Genomic DNA, 27,810 nt, shown 5'->3' with positions numbered 1-27,810 from the left:
TGAATCACACAGGAATAGCCCAATCATCTGAGAACGTTTTAAAGTTTGAATGGAGTTTCTAGGTGAAAGTATGAGGAAGTAGTTAAGTTTCAAAGACAAGCAAGTTTTAGCAGAATTGTAGAAGTTTCCCATTCATTTCAATGGGACAAATTAAAGGAAAAAAGTGTAATATTTTAAAAAGTATAATAGTAATAAGTACCAAAAGATATAGCAGTCGAAAGCAGAAATAGCAGAACAGTTTAGAGTTTGAATGGTAAAAATCGGCTGAAAACTGAGGGAGTAGTTAAGCGGCAAAGAAACGGAGCAACTAGAATAATAAAGGATAAAGAATAAAGAGAAACAGGATCTCAATAGTGTGGATGCCTACGGCATCCACCCAATAAGCCAGTTGATAGATGAACACTAATCTATCTCTCACCTTGACAAAGTTGTCGGGAAAGAGGCCCCTTTTCCCATTGAGGTCCCCCTCCATCCAACCATCCTCCTCTACGTAGCGCACATTTTTGATGATGTCGCCAGGTCGCAGGGTCAGCTCGTCATCATGGAGCGCGTCATAATCATACTCCACCACAACCTCTACTCCAGACAAGGATGATGAAATGATAAAGAGGGGGGAAAGGCAGGGGGGGAATGGATGAGCCAAGATGAAGTCCAAATTTAATGAAAAATTGAAAATTCGATACTTTTGTAAAATTGTTTATTACACATAAATCTCTTAAACACCCTTGAGTGAAATATTTAACTGATACATTTAAAGGATTTAAAGGAAAATATCACTACTATCCCATAAAACACACACACACACACACACACACTCTAAAACGTTTAATCTCAAAAGTTAAAATTCTTATTTTGAGAAATGTGGCGAAAATAACGATGGCTAACAGTCTAGTCTTGTTTTTTTTTTCTTTAAACGTTTAAATAAAATGGTAAAAGTCACAATTATTAGCTAAATGTTCTCACTTGAAAAGGGAAAAAAAAAAAAAAAAAAAGAGTCCAAAGTTCATGATTTTACATCAATTGGGGGGGGCGGGGGGGGGGGCGACAAACAAACAAACAAAAAAAGAAAAAACAAAGCAAAACACCCACACTGGCACAAATGGGCTTCCATAATAATTCAGAAAGAATGTGATTCTATGAATGTCTGGTCCTACCAACAATCAGTGTAATTGGCAAACTAAATGATTTATGCAACTTCAATGTTTCTATCTACATCTGTAATTGCAGGATAAGCAAGATTTTTCAACAGAAAAATACTACACATTAAAAAGTTTAGTCTGAGACCAAACTGAAATATATGAAATATGCTCCACACACCACAAAAAAGACAAAGGGAAAAAAAAAACAATAGCCACAGACTGTACAGACTTCTACCGTATACTGAAGCGTATTTACTGAAATAAAAAAAATTTAAAAAATAAATTAAAAAAAACCACACTCATGCTGACACATGAATACATGTTTGATTATACTGACTGAGTGAAAAGAGTGCTCTTTCATAGTCAAAACCAAGACCTTTAACAACTTGCCTTACAAAGCAATTACTTTGTATAATATGGAATAAAAATATGGAAAATATGGTGCTGACAACTGAGCTTCCAACATCTGTGCACAGCTAAGCTAACAGAGTTTTTCACAGATGTATATTCTAGTTGTGGCAGATGATTAAATAGACAATCATTGTCACCCTTTGGTTAGTGAGGTCTTGTTGTGAAGCCTTGAGCAGAGCAGATGCAACACTCATGGGGTGGATCTGACATACTTTACACTCATAGTTTAGTAACTTGTATGTCCACTATAGCATACAATGCTTCATCCCCCTTATTGACTCTCACAGGATTGTGTTTTACTAAATAAACACCACAATGTTTCCACTAAGAACAGAAACTAGCAACTGAGCCCATGAACTCATCAGGAACATTTACCCAGGATTGAAAGAAGAAGAAAGAAAGAAAGTGTACTTTATTGATCCCCGTGGGGAAATTCCTCTCTGCCTTTAACCCATTCACTCAGTGAAGCATTGGGCAGCCATTGGGCGCCCGGGGAGCAGTGTGAAAGGACAGTACCTTGCTCAGGGGTACCTCAGGGTAGCTGTTCAGGGGAATCGAACCCCCGACCTTCCAATCATGGGGCCACCACTCTACCTACTGAGCTATCCCTGCCATTTATAACTCAGCCAAAGGCCATCACTCATATGTAACCAGGCTTCTTTATATAACCAGGGGGGATCTCCTCCTTTCTTGCCACACAGAAAGAATGCCGATTTGCCCATCTTTTATATACAGTCTAGTCAGTTCAAAACGTCATACATAACCGTTACAGTTAATGTTTCTCCTCCGCAAATATTTTATTGGCTATATAACATTTAATATCTGAGTAAAATAATTAGCTCAGTTTCTTTGATTAACTCCAACTTCACAATCATCTGCTAAAGATGGTGATGAAAGTAGTTAGATGGAGACATTAGTCCTCTGGATATCTGCTACAAGCTGAAGGGCCACTCCAAGTCCATCAGAACACAGGAGGACATCGCCAGTGACGCAGGTACACAAAAACCACAGCCAGTGACCCAACCAGGGGGCAAAAACAGGTCCAGGGCTAGCAACTGAATTTTAATGAAGTTCTATTAAAATATGAGTGTACAGTAAGGTTTAAAGGTAGACGTGTGGCCACTCTGACGCTGCTGTTAGTTTCAGCCTCTGAAGTAGACCTCTTAATGGCAGACACTATGGCTTGCTGTGCAGCACAGACTGTACAAGAGGTTACACTGCCCTTAATAGCAGATATGTGGGTCTGTGTATAGCACTTCTACAGTTTGTATGCAATACTTTTGTATTAGTTTTGGACATAGCTTGTCACTAATTTAACTTTTGTCAAGATACAGTCACCTCTGGCCCCAAAATGCCAATATGGCAGCAACCAAAACACTAATACTAACATACCAAGTTTCCTTGCAGAAACCAATGATGGATATCACAGTGGTTACAGACATTTTTTTTATCTTTTAAGTACATGCTATGACTGGTCCCTCCAATTGCAGTATTTAGCAACAAACTGACACGAAAATGCACAATAAGTAAAAGGAGGTCAGAAAACAGATACTGAGAGGCTGCCTGACTGAATCCAGCACAGCAGGTTGAACTGCTTCCGACAATAAACAGTCTTAGGAGGAGTGACAGGTTGTGAGGTATTCCAGCCACACAGGGTGGCCTTTTAACTCATGACTCATAGCGGAAAGGCTCCGCTGACATGGCTGAGTTCGCACCAAGCAGAAACAAAAACATGCAGAATAAGTAGAGTTTCCTGACCAATGATCTCACAGCAGTTTTTCCCCTCAGCATCAAACACCAAGGAGAAGAGGAGGACCAATGAGGTAGGTACGATCTCCTTAAACGCCTGCTGGACAGCCTCACTGATGGAAACACTTACATTGCACCACAGAAACCTAACCAGGAATTTTTAAGGCTGATCACCAACAGATATGATTCGGTTGTCCATTTACTGTTATGGAAAATGGTCAGACAAATACCAGATTCACATCAGCCTCCTACTGATTTGACTAAAAACAGCAGGGACCATACTGGTAGATTTATGTTCACTATCCCCAGTTAGAAGAAGTTTATTTCCTGTTAGGCCTGCTCTGCTGACACTGCTAGAATGACACTAGAAAGGCTGATGAGATTTGTTTCATGAGACTGCAGTATCTCTCCATGCTACATCTTATTTAGTCACAAGAACAGCTGTAGGCCACACCACCCAAACTAATTTCTGCTGCAGTTACCTCACTGCATTTTCTGCTTTGTTAAAACCCAAATAGTTTACTACCATGCACCCCTTGTGGGTCTGTTTTGCTTTTTCCACATCACTTCATGCTGCATTCCTATTGGCTGGCTAACAAAAGTGTGTCTACCAGCATTAACCATGTGGATTGTTATCATAAGTTTCTGACATTACAATTCTTCTACTGTACATTTAGAGTGCCCCAATTGCCTGCTGACCTCTCACTGTATTACATGGCAGCACAGTTTTTGAGCCACATTCCGAAATGTCAGAGTGATTAACATCAACCCTCACACCAGAGTCACATCAGCGTTTTCCACACATAGAACTTACTTGAGCAGGAAACACTGATGTGCATCTTTAACTTTAGCATCTTTTAATCTACTCAGGACGACGACGTCATCCACGACTTACTAGGGGACCATCCCTGTCCTTTTAATTTGATATTTCAGATGTTCTGTGGGTTCTTTCCTCTAGCCAGCTCATTGGCCAAATTGCTTTCAAGTCACTCAGCTGTTACACGTAGGATCTCTCACTGTGGTTGCCATACTCCAGCTGCACTGTCTCTGCCTGCACTGGTTTACTCTAACCAGAATCTACACCAGAAAAATTACTGCTTCATATCCTGCTATAATAGAAAATACAATCTAAAGCCTTAGACTGCCCGTAAAAGCAACAATATGGCACCGATCATTCTTTTTGAAAATATTCATCCATCTCACTATAGCTAAAAGTAAATACCACCTTTACTGAATAATCTGTTTACTTATAAATACAATAATGACTCAGTGTAATTGCAGTTACACTGAATAGAGTTTCTGTCAGCGTGTTGCAAGCTAAGTTAATGGTAACTACTAGGGCAGGGCAATATGGCCAAAAATATTTATCACAACATATATTTGAAAATGTGCGATAACAATATAACTGACGATATAATTGGCGCGAGACAAAATACTTATGTGCATTAAAGCTATTTAAAAATTTTACTGTGCAAAACTGCAGAAGTGGATGTAGCTGTGTGTAATGAGAAAAGATGAAAAGAACGATTGATAACTTTTATGTTAAGGCCCGATCTTATCTTTCTTGTAGAACTGTGTTCCAAACAGTTTTGGTCAAGTTACTTGAAAAAGTAATCAGTAACTAATTACTGATTAATTCCCCAAAAAAGTAATCCCGTTACTTTACTGATTACTTATTTTCAAAAGTAATTAATTACTTAGTTACTTTTTAAAAACACGATTTACAACCTGAATAGGTGATAAAGCGATAGATCTTTCAGCCCAATTCTACTTTTTCTACATAATCCATCATAATCAAATGGAAAGGTCCCTTTTTAAAACTTGTTTTATTAGTTTTAATCTTTTAACTTTATGCATCAAGCAAAAATTTAATTATATGCAACATTCTCTGACTGGAAGAAATTTGTTTAATATTTAAACCTATTTTCTGCACATTCCAGCACATAATTTTTTTTGTGTGTGTGTTTACACTCACTCTTTCAAATAGATGCAAGTAAAACACAGCAGAAAATAAATAAAATCAAAGACTCAGCGGTCCTTTTGCTCTATTTTCACCTGTAAAGCAGGAGTAGGGTAGGCGGAGGTTTACCCTGGTGCAGGTATGCAGTTGAAGAACTGACCGCGTGAATTTCCCATTACGTCGTTGCGCACTCGGTGCTTGCTTGGAAGTTTAGGGGGGGGGGGGGGGGGGGGGGGGGTTCGCTGTAAAAAGAAGTTTTCTTCCCACGCACAATGGATGCTAATGTTTTTGTCACGTTTTATGGAATCAAACTTAAAGGAAGGTCAGTACTTCCACGCTTTAAACGCTGCATGCTCATACTCTCTCCCGCACTCGATATATTATCCATTGTTGATCTGCACACAGCTGTTGTCACAAACGTCGCACTTGCTTACGTCACTGTCGTGAGACATTCTCGCAAAAAAAAAAAAAAAAAATATCACGGTTTTAGTAACGCAGTAACGCAGCGTTCCTACGGGAAAGTAACGGTAATCTAATTACAGTTTTTGCAATAGTAATCCCTTACTTTACTTGTTACTTGAAAAAAGTAATCAGATTACAGCCCATCTCTGGTTCCAAATAAAGAACTTAGTGTTGTTAATCATTTACAAATCAATATTGTCTGTATGGTCAGCAATTACTCCCCAAAAAAACAACGAAAAAAGTGAACATATAAAATTGTGGTGTTAAGCGATGCGGCTGAAAAATTTGGGTGCACCTAACTTTTGTGCTGGTGTGCCTAAGAAAAAAAACGTTAGGTGCACCAGTGCAACCATGGCAAAAAGTTAGTCTAGAGCCCTGGCACAACTGTGACTTTATGCAGTTTACCGTTGGCTATTCAACTGATATCCTTCCACACATGTTAGCTAATTACATTCCTTCCTCTTCATGGAACTAGACAATAAACCACACAGTGTTGGCTTTTATCAACATTTGTAATTTTACAAAAGCCTATAAGAAATCTAGTCTGCATTTACACTGTAAACGACAGTCTAAACACATTAAATGCATAAAAGAAGCACAAGCCGAGCAACAGAAAAATAAACAGCTTAGCCGAGGCCCCAGACCATAATTTAGGAATATCTGTCTGTGTAACCACAGGAAGAGATACGAACTCCGGTAGTAAACAAACAATGGAGAGCTCCGATAGGCAGAAACCTACCCTCAGTTAATTCAATACACAGGGCACAAGACTGGATGTGGAGCAAAGGGACTTTAAAACAGCCCCTCAGAGATCACACAAATAGACCCTGGCTTAGAGCAGCACAGCTCCTCAATCAGTCTGACTCAAATCTCTTCTGAACACCACTTATATGCCAACGGAAGTCAGCTTAAGATAATTATTGCTTTCATAGTCTTCAGTGGAGAGAAGGCAACCAAGAAACTGTTTTATTTTGCATCTTCTTTTAAAATGTGTGTTACTGTAGGGTGAGATCAACAAAACACAGGGCTATCAGGTTGTGAGTTAAGCCCAGAATACAAGTTTTTCTGTCAGATGACCAAACACGTACAACATAAATTTAGCCTGTGATGACCAATGACCACTCACTTCCAAGCTGTTCCTGTGCACTGCTAAAACACTGAGAATCCTCTCAGTATGGAAATATCAGCAGGAGTCCCAATTTAAAGGGTTTTTCCTGCGCAGAAGACCGACTCCTTTTTTCGTCAGACAACTGTAACACAACAAAACAGTCACACACAAACAGCATTTGAAGTCAGTATATACAGGAATTTACTCCAACCGTCTAAGAATGTCCATGTGTGACTGTTTTACTAGTCTACAGTTTGCTTGCTTTTATTTCTAAGGTTTAATCCATTCCATTTAATCCATTAATGTCCAACTAGCTGCAGCCCTGCCCACCTTGTATTTCAATACAGATAAAATAAATACAATAAATTTCAATACAAAGCCCATTTCTCACAGTCCACCATCATTCAACTGCTCGTACAGCGAAGACGCCATCCTACAATCAGACTGCCTCCATCTTCACCACCTCTGACTACAGCTGATACTAGCTCTTGTTCTGATCACCCCCTGCAGCAGGTGTTGATCATACTACACAGCAGAATGATGACTGTCATCACAAACTAGAGCTAAAGCCTGTGAATTCAGAGCTAATGCACATGGTGTGATGGAGAAGTAGGGCAGTATTCAACATATAAATGGCAATGATATCATCTATTTAAATGCTATAGTATAGGATAGTGGAGGACTATCGCTGCAGTCAAGATTACAGCTATTTCTAAAATATACCGTCTAGGGTTGGGCCATATTATACCGTTCACAGTAATACAGTGTTAGGCAATGATAAAAAAATGAAACATCGCGATAGAATATGGGTAAAACGCTCATGCGCAGTGCCTTTGTTTTTATTAGGCACATGGCGGAAAAAGCATGGCGGCAACAGAGAATGAGAAGGACAAAAGCAGATCGTCGAATGAAACAGATGAACCAGAATTGGTTTGTAAAAATGGTGCAACTTCAGTGATGTGGAACTTGTATGGTTTTTGTCCGTCAGATAGCCACGATTGTCGGAGCATTACGGCTACCGTAGTCAAGAGCCTCGAGCAGTAATATGTACTGTGCTTCAACATAATATTACCATGGACTTCCGGAAGAGCTTTGATGGAGTAGGACGCGAGTCTGGGAGCTGCCGCCGATTTCGATTAAATTGTTATTCATTCGCGCTTTTCGGCTATATTTCCAGTCCTGTTTTGGTTTGTTGATTGTTTTGTTGAGAAGTTTTACTCGGGCCTGCGTAAAATGGCAGCAAAAAATGTTAAAACTACTTCTATCCGGTTGTTCAGTGATGACGCGACGAATCCTACTTCCGGGTCTAAAGTAGTCTGCGTTTAATATGGCTTTTGTGTTGTTAACATGTTTAATGTTATGTATTTTCTTCTATTTGATCTCAAAAAGCTCCTAAAACAGTCAGTGATCACCGTTGACCTCCCTCGGCTTTTATTACCGCTAATCATTTATTTAAGCTCAGTTTTTAAAACCTTAGGATGTAGCTACAGCCCAGCCCATGCAGCAGTATATGAATGACTAACCTCGTATTATGGATGGATTATCTCAGTTGTTCTCCTGGCTGAAGTTTGGTCCTTTTACAGCATCCTGCCATGCGATTACATTTGTTCCTGACCACCGAGAACACTCACGGTAACTTTTATCGAGTGGAAAAAAAGTTAGCTTGTTTATATTATGCTAACATAGCTGTGTCGCTAGCGGTCACGTAGCACATCATTATATACCAGCTAGCCCAACTTCAGTAACCCTACAAACGTCACTGCTGTTTAGTTTTCTGTCTTCATTTATGCTGGAAGTGATAACAGAGCTGTACGTTTTAATTTGTTTCCAAAACCCCGCAGTCAGGACATGCTATATTGTATTTACATGGAAGCTAGCGAGCTAACTTCCTGCTAACTTCTAACTCTGTTAAATGTCATAAATTCCATTTTCATGGATGCCTGGATGTTAAACTCAGTTGTTACACCTGGTAGAGCAGAACGCTGATCATTTTATTAAAGATGAAAGACTAAAGACAGTTTTTCAACTCTCAGTAATGCCATAGTGATCGTTTGATATATGGACCTGCAGCGGAGTTTAGACCCAGACACGGCTAGTGACGTCAGACTGAACAACCGGATTCAAACACAACTGAGGCCTAGTTTGCAAACCGCGACCATGTTGAGGTATTCAACATACCTCGGCTCACTCGAGGTATGTTGAATACCTCGAGTGAGCCGTCGTACTGTGTACTGTGCTTCAACATAATATTACCATGGACTACCATGGACCCTCGTGCCAAGCTAATCCTGATATTGAGGCTCTCAAGGTCGAGCTGTTGGCTTCGCTGAGGAAAGATATCGCCGACATCTTTAAAAAGGAACTTCAGGACACTCTGGGTGATGCTTTGTCTACCATTAAGTTCGACCTGCAGGCGGTGAAGACGCGATCGATAAAGCTGCCAATGACTCTACCGTGTCCGAGCTAAAAGGTACGGTCAAGGAGATGGAGCACGCACTTACTGTCTACTCTGATGATATAGCTGAGATGAAAAACACTATCAAGGGCCTCACAGCTCATGTAGCCAAGCTGGAAAATAAGTGTGAAGACTTGGAGTCCAGGTCGCGGCGCAACAATGTTAGGATAGTGGGAGTACCGGAGGGCCCTGACACGTGCACCACTGCTGCCGTAGCCTCCTTGCTAAAAGAAGCATTTGATCTGGGGAAGGAGCCGCTTTTGGATCGTTCGCAAAGGACCCTCCAACCCGCACCGAAGCCTGGCGACCGTCCACGAGCCATTGTATGCAGGTTTCATTACCACACTGACTGTGTTGACATTTTACAACGTGCTAGAGAACGCCGACAGATTAAAGTTAGAGACCGGACCATCTCAGTCTGCCCCGACTATACCGCCAGGGTGGCACGGGCTTGTGCTGCATTCAACACTGTCAGGCAGCAACTCCGTGGCATTGAAGGTGTTCGGTATGGCCTGCTTCATCTAGCGCAACTCCGCATCACATATAAGGGTGTCGAGAAGGACTTTGTTTCAGCAGAGGAGGCCAGTGATTATGTCAAAACTTTGATCTCTGGGTGAGCCTCGATAGCCCCTCAGTTTGATGCTGTAATGCTAATAAGGGTTCACACTCTCGTTAGGTTTAACGCCATCTGTGCATTGTTTTCTTAGGCCGTTGTGCTAGTTATTGTACTGTTGGTGTGCTGGTTCCTTTTATTTTCATTGTTATATAATGAAACTGAATCATATAATATACTCTTGAACTTCAGACCAGTCCAGCACAATCTTCTCCAAGCTTGCTGCATTGATTTGCACAGGACTGGGTTGTTTTTTGTTTCTGTCATCTTTTTTTGGTTGTTTTTTTTTTTTTTAATTAATTAATTTTTTTTTTAAATTTTATGCACTTTTGGTGTGTTGTAAAGTTCTCCATCTGAGGAAATCATATTTTGTACTGTGAGATTTTTTTTTGTTTGTTTGGGTGGGGGAGGGGGGTCTTTTTCTTTTTTCCCTTTTTTAAAAAAATAAACAAAAAAAAACATGTTTAATGTTACGCGCACACTGTTATACTGTAGAGAAGTTGGCGAGAGGTTGTTTTTTTTTTTTTCCCCTCTCTCGCTTTTATTTTTATTCGGACTCCAATTAGTCCAGTCACATTGGTGAATCATTTTTGCTACTTTGGGGTACACTGCTGTCTCCTTTGTTCTGCTCTGTGGAGACTTGGGGTGTATTTGTGTTTAGGGTTGGGGAGGGAGGCTGTCCCATTTCAGCTCTTCATGGCCACTGGCATTTTGGTTTGGTTCTTTTCTTCTTCCTTTTTATGAATGGTTAATGGCAATATAGACCCCAGCATTGCTGGGTCAGGCATGCCTCTTAGATTCATTAGTTGGAATATGTATGGGTAACCCCATTAAGAGATCTTGAAACGTCTAAATTCTGACAGCATTTTTACAGGAGACTCATCTTCACATTAAGGATCATTATAGGTCATATTGCCCTTGGGTAGGTCAGGTCTTTCATTCAAATTTTAATTCGAAAGCTAGAGGAGTGGTCATTCTCATTAATAAGAAAGTTCAATTCTCTTCGACCAATGTTATCGCTGATAGGAATGGTAGATTTATCATTGTTGCTGATACCCTAATGCAGAAAAAGGTTTTGTTGGTAAATGTTTATGCCCCGAATTTTGATGGTGCTGAATTCGCTAATAGTTTGTTGAGTAACATCCCCTTTCTGAATACTCATTTGCTTATCCTTGGTGGTGATCTGAATTGTGTTTTTGATCCAATCTTGGATCGATCTCTTCCTCGTAATTTGACTCCATCATCTATGTCTAAAACATTCTCAGATTTTATGAAACAGAATGATCTTGTTGATCCATGGAGATTTCGCAACCCTTCAATCAAAAAATTTTCGTTTTTCTCCCAGGTCCACCAGTCTTATTCCAGGATTGATTATTTTTTCATCGACAGAACTCTTAATTCGTGTGTTAATTCTTCCGACTATTCTGGTATTATAATATCTGATCATTCACCTCTGCTATTGGATATTCAACTTTCTACCTATAAACGTAGTCCTCCACTTTGGAGATTTAACTCCCTCCTTCTGGCGGATAAAGAATGTTGTGAATTTATTTCAAGCTCTATTGAGGAGTTCTTGTCCTTAAATCAAAATGATTCTGTTTGATATTCTCTGCTATGGGAGACTCTTAAATGCTACCTGAGAGGTCAAATTATTTCTTACTCTGTTCGTGCTAATAAAAAGATTAATGCCAGGCTTAAAGAACTTATAGCTGCAATTAGTAACCTTGATCAAAGTTATACACTGAACCCTTCTCCAGAATTACTGAAGCAGCGGCTTGATTTGCAAGCAGAATTTGATCTTATGTCAACCAAAGAGGCTGAGCACTTATTACTACGCAGTCGTGGTTCATATTATGAATACGGTGACAAGGCTAGTCGCTTGTTGGCACATCAGTTACGACGTCATGCCTCCTCACATGTGATACCCAGTATTAAAATCTCTTATGACAATATCACTACAGATCCCTTGGAAATTAATTCTACCTTTAAAACATTTTACTCTTTGTTGTGCAAGTCCGAATTTCCCACGGATAAAGCTAAAATGAATGAATTTTTTCATAATCTTTCAAACCCTGTTATTGGTACTAATATTGCCGGGCAATTGGACTCCCCATTATCTGTTGAAGAAGTATTAAAAGCTATTACATCTATGCAGCCTAATAAAGCTCCAGGCCCAGATGGGTTTCCAATTGAATTTTATAAAACATTTATTGGTAAATTTGCACCATTGCTTTTGTCTGTGTTTAATGAATCCTTGGAAACGGGTTCATTACCACCTACTTTCACACAAGCCACCATAGCGCTCCTTCTCAAAAATGACAAGGACCCAACCTCCTGTGGTTCCTACAGGCCATTATCTCTGCTTAATGCCGATGCAAAGGTATTGGCTAAAGTAATTGCATCTCACCTAGAGGATGTGCTTCCTCGAATTATATCTGAAGAGCAGAATGGCTTTATAAAGAGACGACAATTGTTTTTTAATACCCGTACACTCTTTAATGCTATTTACTCAAAGCATCTATCTGAATTTCCTGAACTTGTGATTTCTTTAGATGCTGAAAAGGCTTTCGATAGGGTGGAGTGGGAGTACTTGTTTGCAGTTTTAGAGAAATTTGGTTTTGGCGATAAAATTTATTTCCTGGATTCGGCTTCTTTATTCGTCCCCTAAAGCCAGTGTTCAAACTAATGATGTTTACTCTGATTATTTTGCGCTGGGTCGTGGTTGTCGTCAAGGTTGCCCTCTGTCAGCTTTACTCTTTGCCATTGCCATCGAGCCTCTGTCTATTACATTGAGACCTCCTTCTGTATTCAGGGGAATCATCCGTAATGAAATTGCACATAAAGTATCATTGTATGCGGATGACTTGTTATTATATATGACTGACCCTGTACGCTCCATCCTTGCTGTTTTAAGTATTCTGGATAATTAGGTGGTTCTTAACACACTCAAAATCTGGTTTCAGTTTAGACGTGTGGTGTGACAAGGGTATAAAACAGTTCAAACATTTATATGTGGATGGTGTTTTCAATAGTTTTCCCAATTTGTCTTCTCGTTACAATCTCCCTATTACCCATTTGTTTCGCCATTTTCAAATTCGAAATTTTGTTGCCAAGTGTTTCCCAAATTTCCCCTCTTTACCTCCAGAACAGCAGTGAGAAACGACGTTATCATTTATTCCTCATCACAGAGGAACCATTTCGAAACTCTATGATGCTATCTTGTCTTTTAGTAAGGACTCTAATGTTAAGCTTAAGTGTACATGGGAAGGAGAACTAGGAATTCGAATACATGAGGAGTCTTGGGAACAGGCTATAGCGAGGGTACGATCTTCCACCTCCTGTGCTCATCTTGGACTTATTCAATTTAAGGTCATACACAGGGTGCATTTCTCTAAGTCTAGACTTTCTGAATTGTATCCAGAAGTGGAAAATAAATGTGATAAATGCCATGGCTCTCCTTGTCACCTTAGCCACATGTTTTTTTCTGTGTCCTGAGCTAGAAGGTTTCTGGACAGGGTATTTTGCTATTATGTCAACTGTTCTTGGGGTAACTCTTCATCCTTGTCCTCTGATTGCTGTAGTCGGGATTCCTGATCGCTCACTTACACTTGATTCCACACAAAAGGATATTATAGCCTTCACATCCCTATTAGCGAGACGTCTAATATTGTTGCATTGGAAGTCTGTTAAATATCCTACTATTTCCCGGTGGCTTAAAGATGTCATGTTTTTCTTAAAACATAATAATAATAATGATAATAAATACTCACAAAGAAAACGGCAGCCGTCACAACCTATGTCTAAAAATGTATAGTTTCATGCATCAGTTAAAACACTCGACTCTAGGTCTATGACGCCCAGCTGGAAACACTTCACAGAAGTCGAACTGCCTGAGATTCACAGAATTTACAGAAAATGTTGCATCATTGTGATTTATATCGTTATCGGACGATAGATGTCTTAATATCGGGATATGAGATTTTGGTCATATCGCACAGCCCTATATATTCCTGTAATATGTTTGATGGTTGTGTTGATCTGTGTGGGACTGGGGGAGGGGGGGGGGGGGTTCTTTGTTTTAGAATGCGTTTTTGTTTAGTTGTTGGTGTAGCAGTGGACAAAGTCCTCTTGGTTTGTTCCTTGGAGGAAATGCCTTTCCAAATATGTTAAGCATGGGCGCATTAAAAGACGGCGTACAGGTACTGTGTGTGCGTGGCATCAGCAAACTTCCTGCCTAGTCACTAGAGTCACGCCACGGGGCAGCAAGACTGAGGCTGAAACAGCTGCAACCTATGAAGTAACGTTGAGGGTGAAAGTTAGAGTTTCCTGAAAACTGAAAGTGAAGAAAAGTCTCCTAATAGCCTAAGCTGGACAAGCTCAGATCAAGCAGCAACTTTCAGACAAGTACGGCTGCCACAAACGATATTTTGATAGTCGACTAGTCACCGATTATTTTTGCGATTAGTCGACTAATCGGATCATGCATCCATTGGACGTAAAGCGCACCAGCGTGCGCCTGCTCTTATATAACTATCATTAGCTTACAGCTTGAAGTGTTTAAGGTATGTGCTAACTAAAAATAAAGACAAGATGATAGTTTATTAAACTTTTAATGAAATTTGCAGATTGTAAATGCAAATGTAAAATATAACAACAGGATACTGGAGTAAATTCTCTACCATTTCACACTTCTGTTTAATCAGTTCTCTGTTTGACATTTATTCAGCTGTGTAAAAACTGTAACTTTAATCTCAGCCAAACCAATTTACTGAGGAACAAATAAAACATTGAAAAAAGCCAAACAATAACATTTTTAAATTATGTCTGTGAAGGTTCTCAGTCATCCAGGTCATCGTAGTCAAAGGAGCTTGCAAAGAAAAGCGTCTGGACTTCTTTAAGTTGCTTGAAGACGTTTCACCTCTCATCCGAGAAGCTTCTTCAGTTCTAAGGTCAAATGGTGGAGAGTCCCAGATATAAACCTAATGGGAGTAGGGATGGGTATCGTTTAGGTTTTATCCGATACCGGTGCCAAATCGGTACTTTTGAAACTGTGCCGGTGCTCAAACGGTGCTCAAACCGGTGCTTAAAGAATGGAGAACACAAAATTGGTCCAAAAACCTCTCATGTTCAGCTGTTTTTTGTAAAAATATAACAATGTTAGCCTTTTCTGCAGCTATGGGGCATATATGGTATCACTCTTGGCTGGAAGCAGTGCTTAAACAATGGAAAAAACACAAACTTTGTCCTAAACCTCTCATGTTTAACTGTTTTCCACTTTTTCCTTTGGTCATTTTAGCCTTTTTAGCCAGGGTGAAGGGAGTATCTGCCATCAAACAAGAGGACAGCCGCATGTAGCTATGATGATGTTTGCTAGTTCACCTTACATGCATTAATGTAATAACGTGGTTAGCCTACTCAACGTAAATTAGCTATTCACGCAGAGAAGAACGGCTGCTGCTGCCACCATCATCCGTCATCATTTCTGCTACACTGGCAGGGCTAGGGGCCAGGACTCTCCTCTTCGTGTTTTTGGGGGATGTTGCATAACAGGCAACCCACCCGCAGTAGATGTGCTCGGTGTGAGGTCTCGCAGCAAGCTATCAAATACGGCGCATTTCTGGGCTTTTAAAAAAAACGCTATGCGTCGCCAGGTGTTTCGTCGGATTTAAGGTGTTACCTCCTTTGACAGTATCACAGTATCAGCTTAAAGCACTTGTTGCAGGCTGCTGAGTTTGCATACTTTGCTGTGAAGTACAGCCAGACTTTTGACCGCTTTGCCTTGGACATTTTTAATCTGTAGCTCTGCTCTAACAGAACGTACGTACCTGGCCCCGCCTACTATCCTCGGAAACGTAAAATGATTGGCTAGAATCTAAAGTGTATCACAGCTCAGGAAAAAAAAGCACCGAAATAAAGCACCGAAATGTGCGCTGCTTTTCGGTCTGGTTACTACCGTTTATGTCAGAACCGGTGCCATCATGGCACCGGACACCGGTACCCATCCCTAAATGGGAGTGACCCCCCACGGGGGGACAAAAGGACCCACTGATGATCCTCTAATCGCCTGAGCCAGACTCAGCAGTCCATCTGCATCTTAAGGATAAAGGACACTCTTTCGAGGATGCCAATGTTCACATTTTGGACAGAGAGGACAGATGGTTTGAAAGAGGAGTGAAAGAAGCCATCTATGTCCACTGTGAGCGACCATCTTTGAACAGAGGCGGGGGTTTACGACACCAACTCTCTGCCATCTATAATCCAGTTTTGAGATCCCTTCCCAGACGCCTTAACGCCCACTCACATCCTGGGCCATCTGACCTCAGGAATTCGCATGATAAGGTGGGGCCAGGTTTCACAATGAACACACCCGAAACTCTGGCTGATTGGGACCCACGCCCAGTTTCCCCACCTTGGCTCAGGCGATTAGAGGATCATCAGGGGGTCCTTTTGTCCCTCCGTGGGGGGTCACTCCCACTAGGTTTATATCTGGGACTCTCCACCATTTGACCTTAGAACTGAAGAAGCTTCTCGGATGAGAGGTGAAACGTCTTCAAGCAACTTAAAGAAGTCCAGACGCTTTTCTTTGCAAGCTCCTTTGACATTTTTAAATTATCTGAGTGACTTATATATCATGTTTAACCTGAGTAGTGAAAGACCGCGGGGGGTTTGAAAATGATGTGCCCCGGGAGTTTGCTGTTCTCGCCAGCTCTAGTGGGCCTTGAACCCTCTAGCTATCGAGCTGGTGGTTCTCCGAAAACGTCGGAGCACTTTTGCAAATATGTGATGTCTTGCTAAACCGAGCAGATATTTGAGGTTTACACAGCTACATTCTCGCCTGAAAATATGTTACAAGTTTATTTTGTGACCCAGAAAGAGAAATAAGAGTAATATTAAAACTAAGTAGCTGCCGCCATTGTTGAAAACTGGAATTGGCTGGGCCGCGCTATGAACTCTGAGACAGGTTGGGCCACAACGGATACACCGACCCATCCTTCAAATCTGGGGAAATGAAGGACGCATTTTTCGGCCGCATTTGGGGGAGTCTTTGAATTTGGACAGGCTTCGCCGTGTCACTGTAACGTAATTCGCCTACAAATGCAGCCTCCGAAGGATGTGGCTGCTAAATCTGGTCACAGCTATGAAACCGGACACTGCTTCTTCTTCTTCAGGGTTTAACGGCAGATGGCATCCCTGGACATGCAGTGCTGCCATCTTCTGTTTCAGTCCGTTATTATACTCTTAAATCCTACTACTTATTCCTGCGTCTTTCAGGATCTTACAAAGCTTCAAACGGCGCATCAACTATTAAATTGGTCGTCGACGATTTTAATAGTCGACGTAATCGTGACTAGTCAACTAATCATGGCAGCCCTACAGACAAGGCATATCCTCAAGTTCTCTAGTCCTGGCCTCTGCCCCAGAAACAGCTACACTGCTTTACAGTTTATATTCATAACACCTCATAACTGGGCTCTGCCATACAGCACATCTGAACATACACTCACTGTTTGCTAGGCGTTGACAAACAACTTTCAGCACCGAAGCAGGAAGCTGACGGGCCTACAGGTGCCTCGCCATCTTTGTATTGCTGTGTAGATGTAGGTCAGCAGGTCTGCTAGTCCTTCATGGCCAGGTGACACCAGACTACAATAGATTGGCTCCGTTACTGGTGCACAGCTATCCTACTGCATCAATGATGTGAAATTAACTGGACCTTAGTTTGAATCATTTACCAAACTAATGTGAACACAGTATCGATGGTGGTGGTGGTGGGTAGGGCTGGGCCATATTATACTGTTCACGGTAATACTGTTAGGCAACAATAGGAAAATGAAATATCGCGATAGAATATGAGTAAAACTCGCATGCGCAGTGCCTTTGTTTTCATACGCACATGGCCGATTGTTGAGTGAAACAGATGAACCAGAATTGGTTTGTAAAAATGGTGCAACTTCAGTGATGTGGAACTGGTTTGGTGTTTGTCCGTCAGATACACGGCAAAGCACATTTTTTTTGCAGAACATGCAAGCGGCCGTCGTTATTGTCGTATTTGTCGGACTAAGATGCTCTTAAATCTGGGAGTAATCTGGGTCCTAAACTCCGTAATCTTCAGGTCAAATGAACACTGCAGCATCACTGAGAGTTAAAAACTGTCTAAATTCTTTCATCTTTATTAAAACGATCAGCATTGCTGCTTTACCAGGTGTAACTATGAAGTTTAACTTCCAGGCATCCATGAAAACAAAATGTATTACATTTAACGGAGTTAGAAGTTAGCAGGAAGCTAGCGGAAGTTAGCTCGCTAGTTTCGCTAGTTACCTAAGCATGATATAGAGATTTCTGAAAAAAAATCAAACGTACAGCTCTGCTATCACTTCCAACATAAATGAAGACAGGAAACTAAACAGCAGTGACGTTTATAGGGTTACTGAAGTTGGGCTAGCTGGTATATAATGATGTGCTACCTGATCGGTAGCGACACAGCTATGTTAGCATAACATAAACAGTGAAGCTGGAGGACGAACACTAACACTTTTCCACTCGATAAAAGTTAACGTGAAGGTTCTTCATGGTTAGAGACAAATGCAATCGCATGGCAGGATGCTGTAAACGGACCAAACTTCAGTCAGGAGAACAACTGAGATAATCCATCCACAATACGAGGTTAGTCATTAATATACTGCAACAACATGGGAATAGAGCAGCTGTGATAGAATACAGCATTAATGAATCAATGGTACAGAAGTGGAGGAAGCAAGAAGAATTAGTTTAATAAAGTTTGATTTATCTGACTGCTTTGTTTCGCTTAATGTGCCTTATAATCCCGTGCACTTTATGGTCCGAAAAATACGTACTGCACACTGCAGTTTAATGTTGCAAAGCACCTCTTTTTAACTTCAGTGGATATTATACATGGTTATGCTCAGGATATGTCAGCCCATTTCTACTGGAAATGCCTTTTGGTTAAACTTTCAGCAAGGAATTTGCATTTGCACTGTTAAATTTTTATAAAGCTTTAATGTACATAAAAACCAGCTTCTTGTTTAAGTGAAAATAAATGGAAGGTTGCCTTTTTGCGCTAGTAATGTTGTGGAGTTGTATTTTGTCTCGCATCAATTATATCGTCAGTTATATCGTTATCGCAAATTTTCAAATATATATCGTGATAAATATTTTTGGCCATATCGCCCTGCTCTAGTGGTGGGGGTAAAAGCACCTCAAGTTTTTAGAATACATCAATAATGTGGCCAGCGGCAGCCACATCCCTGCTGCAGGAGTGCTTCTACTGTCTTGCTCTAAATGCACAACTGGAACGGAGAGACAAGAGCTCCCAGAAGCACAGCAATTAAATGGTAGGAATAGTCAAAACAGAGGAGCTCCAGCTGATGACAGAGAGCACCTCCTGTTTGGTGCCACAGCTCATAACAGTGTTCATCTCCTCTTAACCACCATTTCCATAACCCTAACCTGTTTCCATTAATTGGGTGTCCATCCCAAACGCCCTGCAAAGTGACCACAATACCAGTGTCGTATTTGGATTCTGCACATCAAAATCCATAAGAAACAAATCCATTTCATCTCCAAAACAGACAACCAACGAGCATAGTCTACGTGTGGGAAACTGTATGTGTGTACTGATATGGGCAACTGCACACTGTCACACCACCTCTCAGCATTCTGTATGTTATCTGGGTGGGTGAAAACAAAGTGTGTAAATGCAGCAGGATGTGTCTGAATGAGCCAGACTGCACTTGGTAAGCCAGGTGTAAATCCAAGACAAAACAGCAGGTCCAGCTGCTGCTGACTCACCGCGCTTACGGACATGTGTGATAAACCCCTTTCCCTCAGGCCTTTTCTTGTCTCTGATAGATATGGATCATGATACGGAATGCCTGGAAACATTAACATTTACAAACCACTTAACGCTGCTTGGCTGTACAACAGACCCACGGAGCCTCACTCTCACAGCCAACAGACGGCATTTCTATGGAGATGCAACCACATCTCTGAGTGGATACAATGCACACATCCATGCTGCTGCCCTACTGACTACTGAGCACGGCCACACAGGGAAAGCAAAGTCAGCCGTCTCTGATGTGGGTGTGAAAAAACTAGCAAAAATAATGTTAGGAAAGAAATTTAAAAAAAAAAAAAAAAAAAAAAAAAAAAAACAGTAACAGTGACGGTAACAGTGTGATGACACCTAGGCGTGGTGGAGCGGTACTTAAGGATTCTTGACATATTTGCTGCTGCTGTGACATTAGTGAGAGAGGGAGACGGCTTATGTTTGAGGACTTGATCCACTTTGGAAACACGCACACGGCAGAGTTTGGGACTGCGATATAAAAGAAACGCTGACTCAGCAGGTCCCCTTTATAATTCACTGCATTCAGCTCTGATCTGGGTCTTTAAATATTCACTAATACGTGAAACGACTCCACTTCATTCAAATGTAGCTCCGCTGTATTTGGGTCATTTGCTACAACAACTGATCCAGCTGGACACTAAAACTAGACTTGCATTAACAAACATGTATTCTTTTAAAATCTGAATATTAACTCAAACAGCTGCTTCTTGTTTGTGTGTCATGTGTATTCAGAGGTTATACTGGAATGCAAAAATTGTACATCTGCACAGCAAAGTGTTGAAGTGGGTCAGGGTTTACAGAGCCAATAGCCACTAGATGCCAAGCTCAGTTCCAGTCCCATGTAGAGGATCAAATTTAGGACAACCATAATGGCATTAATGGATATTGACTAGGGCTGCACGATTTTGCATAAAATGAGAATCACGATTTTTTTGCTTAGAATTGAGATCCCGATTCTCTCACGATTTTCTTTTCCAGTATAAATATTTATTGCGCTTATTAACTGCACATCAACTTCGTAACAGTTGAAACTGAACATAAAAACAATAAATAAACATAAAAACAACAAATGTCTCACATTTTGTCATTGCCAAATGTTGTACTGCTTGAAATTCCGTCTCCACCGTTGCTCGACGCTGCGTGTATAGAGCAGGTAGTGCAACAATAGAAAAATAGTTGTGGGACGGCACTGTGTAGCGTTTGTCTAGGGTGTTGATCATTTTCCTAAATCCCTCGTTTTGCACAGTGTTGATAGGAGCCATATCTTTGGTCAGGTGATAAGTGATAGCCTCCGTAATGTCTTTGTGCCTGCGGGAGTTCGACGGGTATAGGGAAGCGCTGTATAAGGTTCCCGTTATTGATGTTTGGGTGGTTGACCGGGACGGATTTTCTCCTGTCACTTTCTCGTCATCCCTGACGTGTTCTCCGTTGTTTTTTCCCTGCTAATTTTAACATCACACGGCACAGCTTCTGTATCACGTGGTATAAGGCTCCGCCCTTGTCATTTGTTGAGCAGGAAGAGTGAGCGCTTGTTTTCTTGCAGATTACGTCCCGGATCAAAATGCGGTACAATCGTCGTCTTTTTTTCCCCTTTCTTTTTTTTTTTTTTTTTTTTTTTAAATCGTTGTCATTTGGAAATGAGATCACACATAAGTATGAATCGAGATCGCGATTTTCTAACGATTAATCGTGCAGCCCTAATATTGACACCTTAAAACTGAATCCAATGATGATCTAAAGGCCTTGAATTTTACTGCAGTTAACAAGAAATTTTTAAAATGTCTAAGTTTCTATCTTCTATTTAAATCTTCTCATATCAAGAGACAAGAGCAACACTTCTTGATGGACTAACTGAATGGCTGCTTTGTTACTGGCCTGATCATTTAAAGTATTTAGTCCCAGCAAGTCAGCTCTGAGTAACTAGTAGTCCTGTAAGCTAGTCCAGTGTTGCTCTTTAAACGTCCAGATACCCCAGTGAAGTGTTCTGAAGTTATCAAGGAGTGTTCACACAGGAACAGACCAATGCAGATTTAGCAACCAGGAGCCGTGCAATATCAATGAAATGCAGCAAAGCACAGTAGGTGGGTTCAGAGCTCAAGTTCTTCAACACAGGAAAATGACTGAAGCAATTACTACTGGTTGTAAAGTGGTTGCCTATAGAACCAGACACTGATACATCCAACTGTCATTTAGGCCTATATTTAACCATCTTCCCTATGTTTGAAGACTTGTGATTGGCTGTATTACCATCACCAATATTTTATTAGGTAAACAAAGTGGTGTTCATTGGACGAACAGATCAGCAAATGCCCGAAAATATCATAATCAAGACAGTCAAATGAATTCCAACTCAAGTCTATGGCAACAGTAACAATTCTACTCTGAAGATCTGCTGCAAGCTCCACATGACAATAATACTTCCATAAATCCAGTCTAGCGCTGTAGGATAAACTGCATTTAACTGTACCATGACACACTGCAGATGGCATGAGCTAACACAGATAGGATATTTGTTTTCTATTCAATCAGGAAGCTGTCCATTTTGCTTTACCTCTTCCCAGTTATAGAAGAAGGAGCAGCTACTGGCCACAGCAGGTATTGTCTGCATGTTTTGTTTGACAGAGTTTTTATGGCGGATGTTCTTCCTTACGCAACCCCAAAGGGGATTTCCATCTCCGGCTGGAATAGAACCAGTGACCTTTTGCTTACCAAGTAAAAGTACTGACTTGCAGGATAAAAAAAATTTTTGAAGTTGAACTAAATTAATTAACTGAAATTAAACCACACGACTTCATTATACTTTTTCAAGCATTCATTACAAGGTTTTAAAACATACATAAGGAAAATCATCCCTTAACCCTCCAAACCTAACATAGGTGATAACTGTTACCTGTATATTTTAGAGAAGCCAAAACAGACTGAATAGTTTTCACATGTGCATGTGTCAGAATGATTATTGTCTTTGTGCCAAGAGAACAATTTAAAAAAAAAAAAAAAAAAAAAAAAAGAGGAAAGAACCCAGACCAGGTGAAGTGTCTGTCCACCTCTGCTGCAACTCTGGTTAGTCATTGCGCATTCTGATTCAACTCAGCTGGGGAAAAAATATTATTCAATCTAAATATACATATCCCAACTACACTCATAGCTATCAAATTCGTAAATGCAAAGAGCAGCAAATTCCCACCATATGTCCTGTCTGTGAGCTCACAATCAATAGACGAGCTATACTGGTTTGACTCGCCTTGCACGGCGCAGGTGAAGACTTTGGGATCTTATATAAGCTGATGACAGAGAGGAGGATGTTACAGGGGAGAGAGAAAAGGGGGGAAAGGAAGGAAGGAGCGAAGGGTGTTGGGGGGTACACAAGGCCACGCAAGCGAGCCGACTGCCAGGCAGGCTGCGTGCTTCACTCAGTCACTCACACACGATCAGTAAGGAGGAAACTCATAACTGCATTCCTTCCCCCCTGATCTGAGAGGTGGCTGATACAAAGAGCAGTGTGCTGCTAGGAGAAAAGACACTCACTGCCTGGATTCTCTCCCCATTTAACAGCTTAACAGGTTGTTTTACTGACGCCTTAACACACATTAAACACAAATGGAGTTTAAGTTTCAGTCAACTAGTCAAACTCGCCTTCAGTGGGACCCCTATTTTAAGCTAATATTTAAACAGGTCCTGCTCTACTAGGGACTTAACCAGTAGCTTTATAAGCAAACAGCAGGTATGCGTGTCAAACAGGTCCCGGCAGTCTGAGATGGCTTACATCTAGGGGTGGGTTTTTATAATCGATTCATCGATTAAAATCGATTCTGGCTTGGATAACGTAAAATCGATTCATTAAAATCCTGAATCGATTTTTTAATATAAATTTATTTTGTCCGAAATGCCAGAATCTCTGGTGACATCTCACAAAATTTCAAGAACCACCAAACAGTAAATGAGAGCAGGTACAGGGATTCTGCACATAGACTTAAACACACAGCGCGACCCGCGGATCAGAATCAGTTAGATGTCGCCTTTCTCACAGTCGGGGCTGAAAGCCGACAGCTCGCTGATCCGGGTCCGCGCTTTGTGTTCACGCCCTTTATGCGCTGATTCTAAAGCTGTTAGTTTGATCTCTCTCCAAACAATATTGACCGAATCAGCAGCAAAAGAAGATCCAAACGCTTCACATAAACATCGTCATGAATTCACTCTTTTACTGTTTTGCTTCCATTGCGATGCGCAGCTCTCTCTCTCTCCCTCTCTCCCTCTCTCCCTCTCTCCCTCCCCCTCTCCCCCCCCTCTCTCTCTCGAACAGTTTCGCTTTCTTCATTATTCGCTTGCTTGTTACACAAGTCTACTGTTGCTTACAGCGCTGTCGGCCGCTGTTTTTTCCCCTTTTACATTCTTCCGAAAAGAAAACCTCATTTCTGCTGTTCAATACTGAACAAATTGAAACTTTTTAAAATTATTCAAAATGCAAAATGCTTAGTCATGTCTCTAATAAAACCGCTGTAACGTCAGAGGTAATGTTCATTAATTAATGGTTTTCTTTCGTTTTTGATGTACTGCAGAATATTTTTATAAAATCCCAGGCCAGGAAAATCACCTACATGTTTTTCTGTGTTTTATCTTCAGCTACTTTGACACAAAGGCATCTGCTGTGATGCTCACACCTTGGATAAAGTCTTGAGAGTGTCAGCTTCCTTTTTATAGATACAAAAATATGTAAATGTCCTGATCTGAATTATATCTCTGACTGTCAAAATTTCCCAGATTTAAATCGAATCGAATTAAATCGACTCGTGGATCGAATCGATTCGGGACCTTGTGAATCGGAATTGAATCGATTCTAGAAATCAGTGACGATACCCAGCCCTACTTACATCAATGCTAACTATTGATGTTAAAGTGACACATACTGAAAAAGGACTATTTAAACACAATGTAGGAGAGCTTGTTCTATCAGAAACCCCCAACACTGGATTAGAAGCTGGTTGTTAAAGAGCACTGATAGTCAATGCTCTCCATATGGCCATGAATGATCCAGTCTACCTTAATCCCTTACTTGTGACAGATATCAGCTGACAGGTGACAGCATTTACATCTGTCTTTAGATGTTTTCAAAGGCTGACAAAAACAGCAACATATCTAGACACGGCTCTAGAGAAATGATCGTTCCCAACGCCACCAACGCCAGGGTGGGAGGTCAACACTGACGACAGACTGTTAAATACTGGCTGAGGCCAGCAGAGATTGGGTTTAATATTAAATCAAACAGTTTGGCCCATGTCCAGACTGATTTAGGCTCTGCTGTGGTATTCACATCCTGCTGCTCCAGTTATGTGTGTAATGAAAAGTTCTATGCTGATATCTGGGGACTGCTTTTTCTTTGTCATCTCAGGCAACCCATCTTCCTTTCTTTCTTGTCATAAAAAAGCTAAAAGTTAAAGACCAGGAGATCTGTCACCTTGAGGCTGACTGCTTGTAGCCTAAACTAAGAGAAGGGAAAGCAAACAGTGTGAGTGAGGGGGCTCACTCACATAGCTGGGACATGTTCAAACGCAGCTATGAATGAGCTACCTGATCAAAGGCATAGCAAAGTCAGACACAGTAACTCTAAGCTAGTTAAAAGCCCTGTGGCTGTGGGTCTTTTTAAGCATCTCTGTCACTTGAAAATCCCAAAAAGTCCCAGACACCCAAAGCTGCAAAAGCCTGAGCTTAAAACCGGTTTTACAGCATACAGTAAATAAGTAAAATTTCACGCAGAGATAACAAGTGCACACCGCTACACTAACCACAGCCTACAGAGAGCTGCAGTCTGATGATACAACAGGGGAGGTCTGCACTGTACACATACACACACAAACACACACACACACACATCAGAGGTTTGCTTTGCATGCTGACAGCAAAAGCAGCATGACGGTCACAACAGCAGCACCACACTCTCCTTGACAGAGATGTGTGCAACATCAAAAGCTGCAGTTACACAGTTGTTTAAGTCTGGAAGAATCCACTTCATTTTTTCTATCATATTGAGTCCACCTTAAAAAAAAAAGACCCTGGTGTACGATCACGCAAGACGAAGCAGAGGAAACTGGAGGATGGCATGCATTAGGGTGTGGGAAGTCAAGGAGAGTATGCCACGGAAAACTTCCAAATCACATCAGGCTTAGAGCAAACGTCAGAAAAGGAAGTTATTAATACCCTTTCAGAGCCAAAGACGCCAGGTTCACGTCACAAGTTTCCAGTCTGCGTACTTCTATCCTCAGTTTGGATAATTACCTCTGCCGGGTGGGAATAAAATGGGAATTCCGAGCTGCTACGCTATTTTCAGCACAGTGAGTGTTTTCGCGGAGGCCGTGTGGACTTGAGCTCACTCGAAGCTCCTGGTAACATTAGCTACAACCACAGCCAAATCCGTTGGTGGGATGGAGGTGGCGTTATCCAGCCAGGCAGTCAGCTAGCTGGCTAGGCTAGCTTCCAAGGCTGGCTAACTTTAACTCCCTGCTGGTATAAAAAAGGGGGGAGGGGGGACGCTGACAGCGTGACTTAAGACCCTTAATTTGAAGCTCAGTCTGGGTTACGATTGCGGGCTGGGTGGGGAAATAAAAAGCCGTTAACGTATGAACACAAACAGACACACACAAGCGCCACATCATGGAAACTCACCCATTCCTGTCCTTCTCGGCGCCTCGCGATCAAATGCTGGGATTCTGTCGTCCAGCAGCCTCGCTGCTAGCTAACTACTAACCAGGTAGATGAGCACGGCCAACCGCCAAGAGTTTTCTAGTCGAGTTACTGATGAAAAAGAAGCCAGATGAGGGGTATATCCATTCGTCTTCGCTTCAGCAGCGGCAGCAGCCTCCCTGGTTGTGTCTCTCGGTAGTGCTTCTAGAGTTGAGTGCAGGACGTTACCCAGGAGTCTCCACCTTTCTTGGACTTGCCTCCACGGCTCGCTGCTACTCCGATTGCCTGATCCTTGCTGCTACCAAAACACTACATAGCAGGAAACTTCGCGATGTTTCATTCCCGCGAGAGGAATGGTTAATGGAATGTTGACACCCCAACCACCACCTCCTCCTGTTAACTTTGTGATTTCAGATGTCTTGTGACATTTGGGACCACATCTAACCTACACAACATACGCTGTTATGAATGTCAGGCCCATAATTTTTGGGCCGTTTGAACGATAGCAGACCTTCCAGTGCCATAACTTAGCAATAAGTGCAAAAAGTAGCACTGGTAGACCCAAACGCGTCTGATCTGAGTATAATTCTGGGAGACTTAGTAGATTATGTGAACAGAATGAAGTACCAAAGTGAAATATTGTGATAGTGTCTCCCTATAGTATGTGTGCATTGGTTTGCAAGGTGCCACAAAGACATGTAGCATTTCCTGTTTAATTTAGCTGAAACTCGGTGTTGACATAATGTTAAACAACCCAGTACAGTTTTCAGCTGTCTCAATAGTGCTGGCAATAAAGGGGTGTTTTTTGTTGTTGTTTTTTTAAATAAAGATGACTGCACAGTGCACACATTTAATTACACTCATCTCTGATACCATACACAAGAGAAAGTGTTTGACAGAAATTAAGAATAGTAATAATATTCACAGAGTCACGGTCTCTGACACTCTTCGAGGACTCAAGCTGTAACAGAATAAAAGAACTCAATCACTCACTCTGCTGTGGCTCATCGTCAATATTGTGTCAGATGCTTTAACAAGGGCAACGAAATCACAAAGTCAACTTCACAAGCAGCAGCTGGAGACCACTTTCAACCAGTCTTGCATACATTTGCTGGTGATCAGCATTTTTTAGTAATGCAGATTCCTGACACTGCCTGTACCGGGTATTCTCATTTTCAGCTCCAAACCTCTTCCCTCTTCAGAAAAGATCATCTCCCTCACTAACAGTATGTAAGTCCCAACATTTTCAGGTTCTGACAGTGTCATTTTTCCCCAATAGGCCTCTTTTATTACTTTATTTCAACAGGTTGTATCTTTTCTTGTTATATTATTTTTTATTCTCTAATTATCTGCTCTGTTTAGCACTGTTT

At 41.3% G+C, this 27,810-nt stretch overlaps 1 protein-coding gene across 4 annotated transcripts in view; it reads right to left on the bottom strand.

Annotated features, from left to right (window-relative positions):
• The window catches only part of cd2ap (CD2-associated protein), a 112,287-nt gene extending 85,475 nt beyond the window's left edge, over positions 1–26,812 (bottom strand). The window contains exons 1-2 of one of the 4 annotated variants that reach the window (XM_086265434.1): positions 26,423–26,812; positions 419–576 (exon numbers count right to left, since the gene is read on the bottom strand). In XM_086265434.1, the coding sequence (XP_086121560.1) occupies positions 419–576; positions 26,423–26,426 (162 nt within the window). In that variant the 5' untranslated portion in view covers positions 26,427–26,812. Of the gene's footprint in view, positions 1–418; positions 577–25,957; positions 25,978–26,422 lie in introns of those variants that run through there. The other 3 variants (XM_086265433.1, XM_086265435.1, XM_086265436.1) reach the window with 3 other exon arrangements.
• Positions 26,813–27,810: the final 998 nt, after the last annotated feature.

Source organism: Aulonocara sp. 'chitande type north' Nkhata Bay, linkage group LG15 (assembly GCF_057382095.1).
Source record: "Aulonocara sp. 'chitande type north' Nkhata Bay isolate Kocher_YH1m ecotype deep benthic linkage group LG15, A_spYH_male_GT1.1, whole genome shotgun sequence".
In the NCBI taxonomy this organism is placed as follows: domain Eukaryota; kingdom Metazoa; phylum Chordata; class Actinopteri; order Cichliformes; family Cichlidae; genus Aulonocara; species Aulonocara sp. 'chitande type north' Nkhata Bay.
Note: the sequence above shows the minus strand (reverse complement) of the source record. Positions and strands in the feature narration are given on the sequence as shown.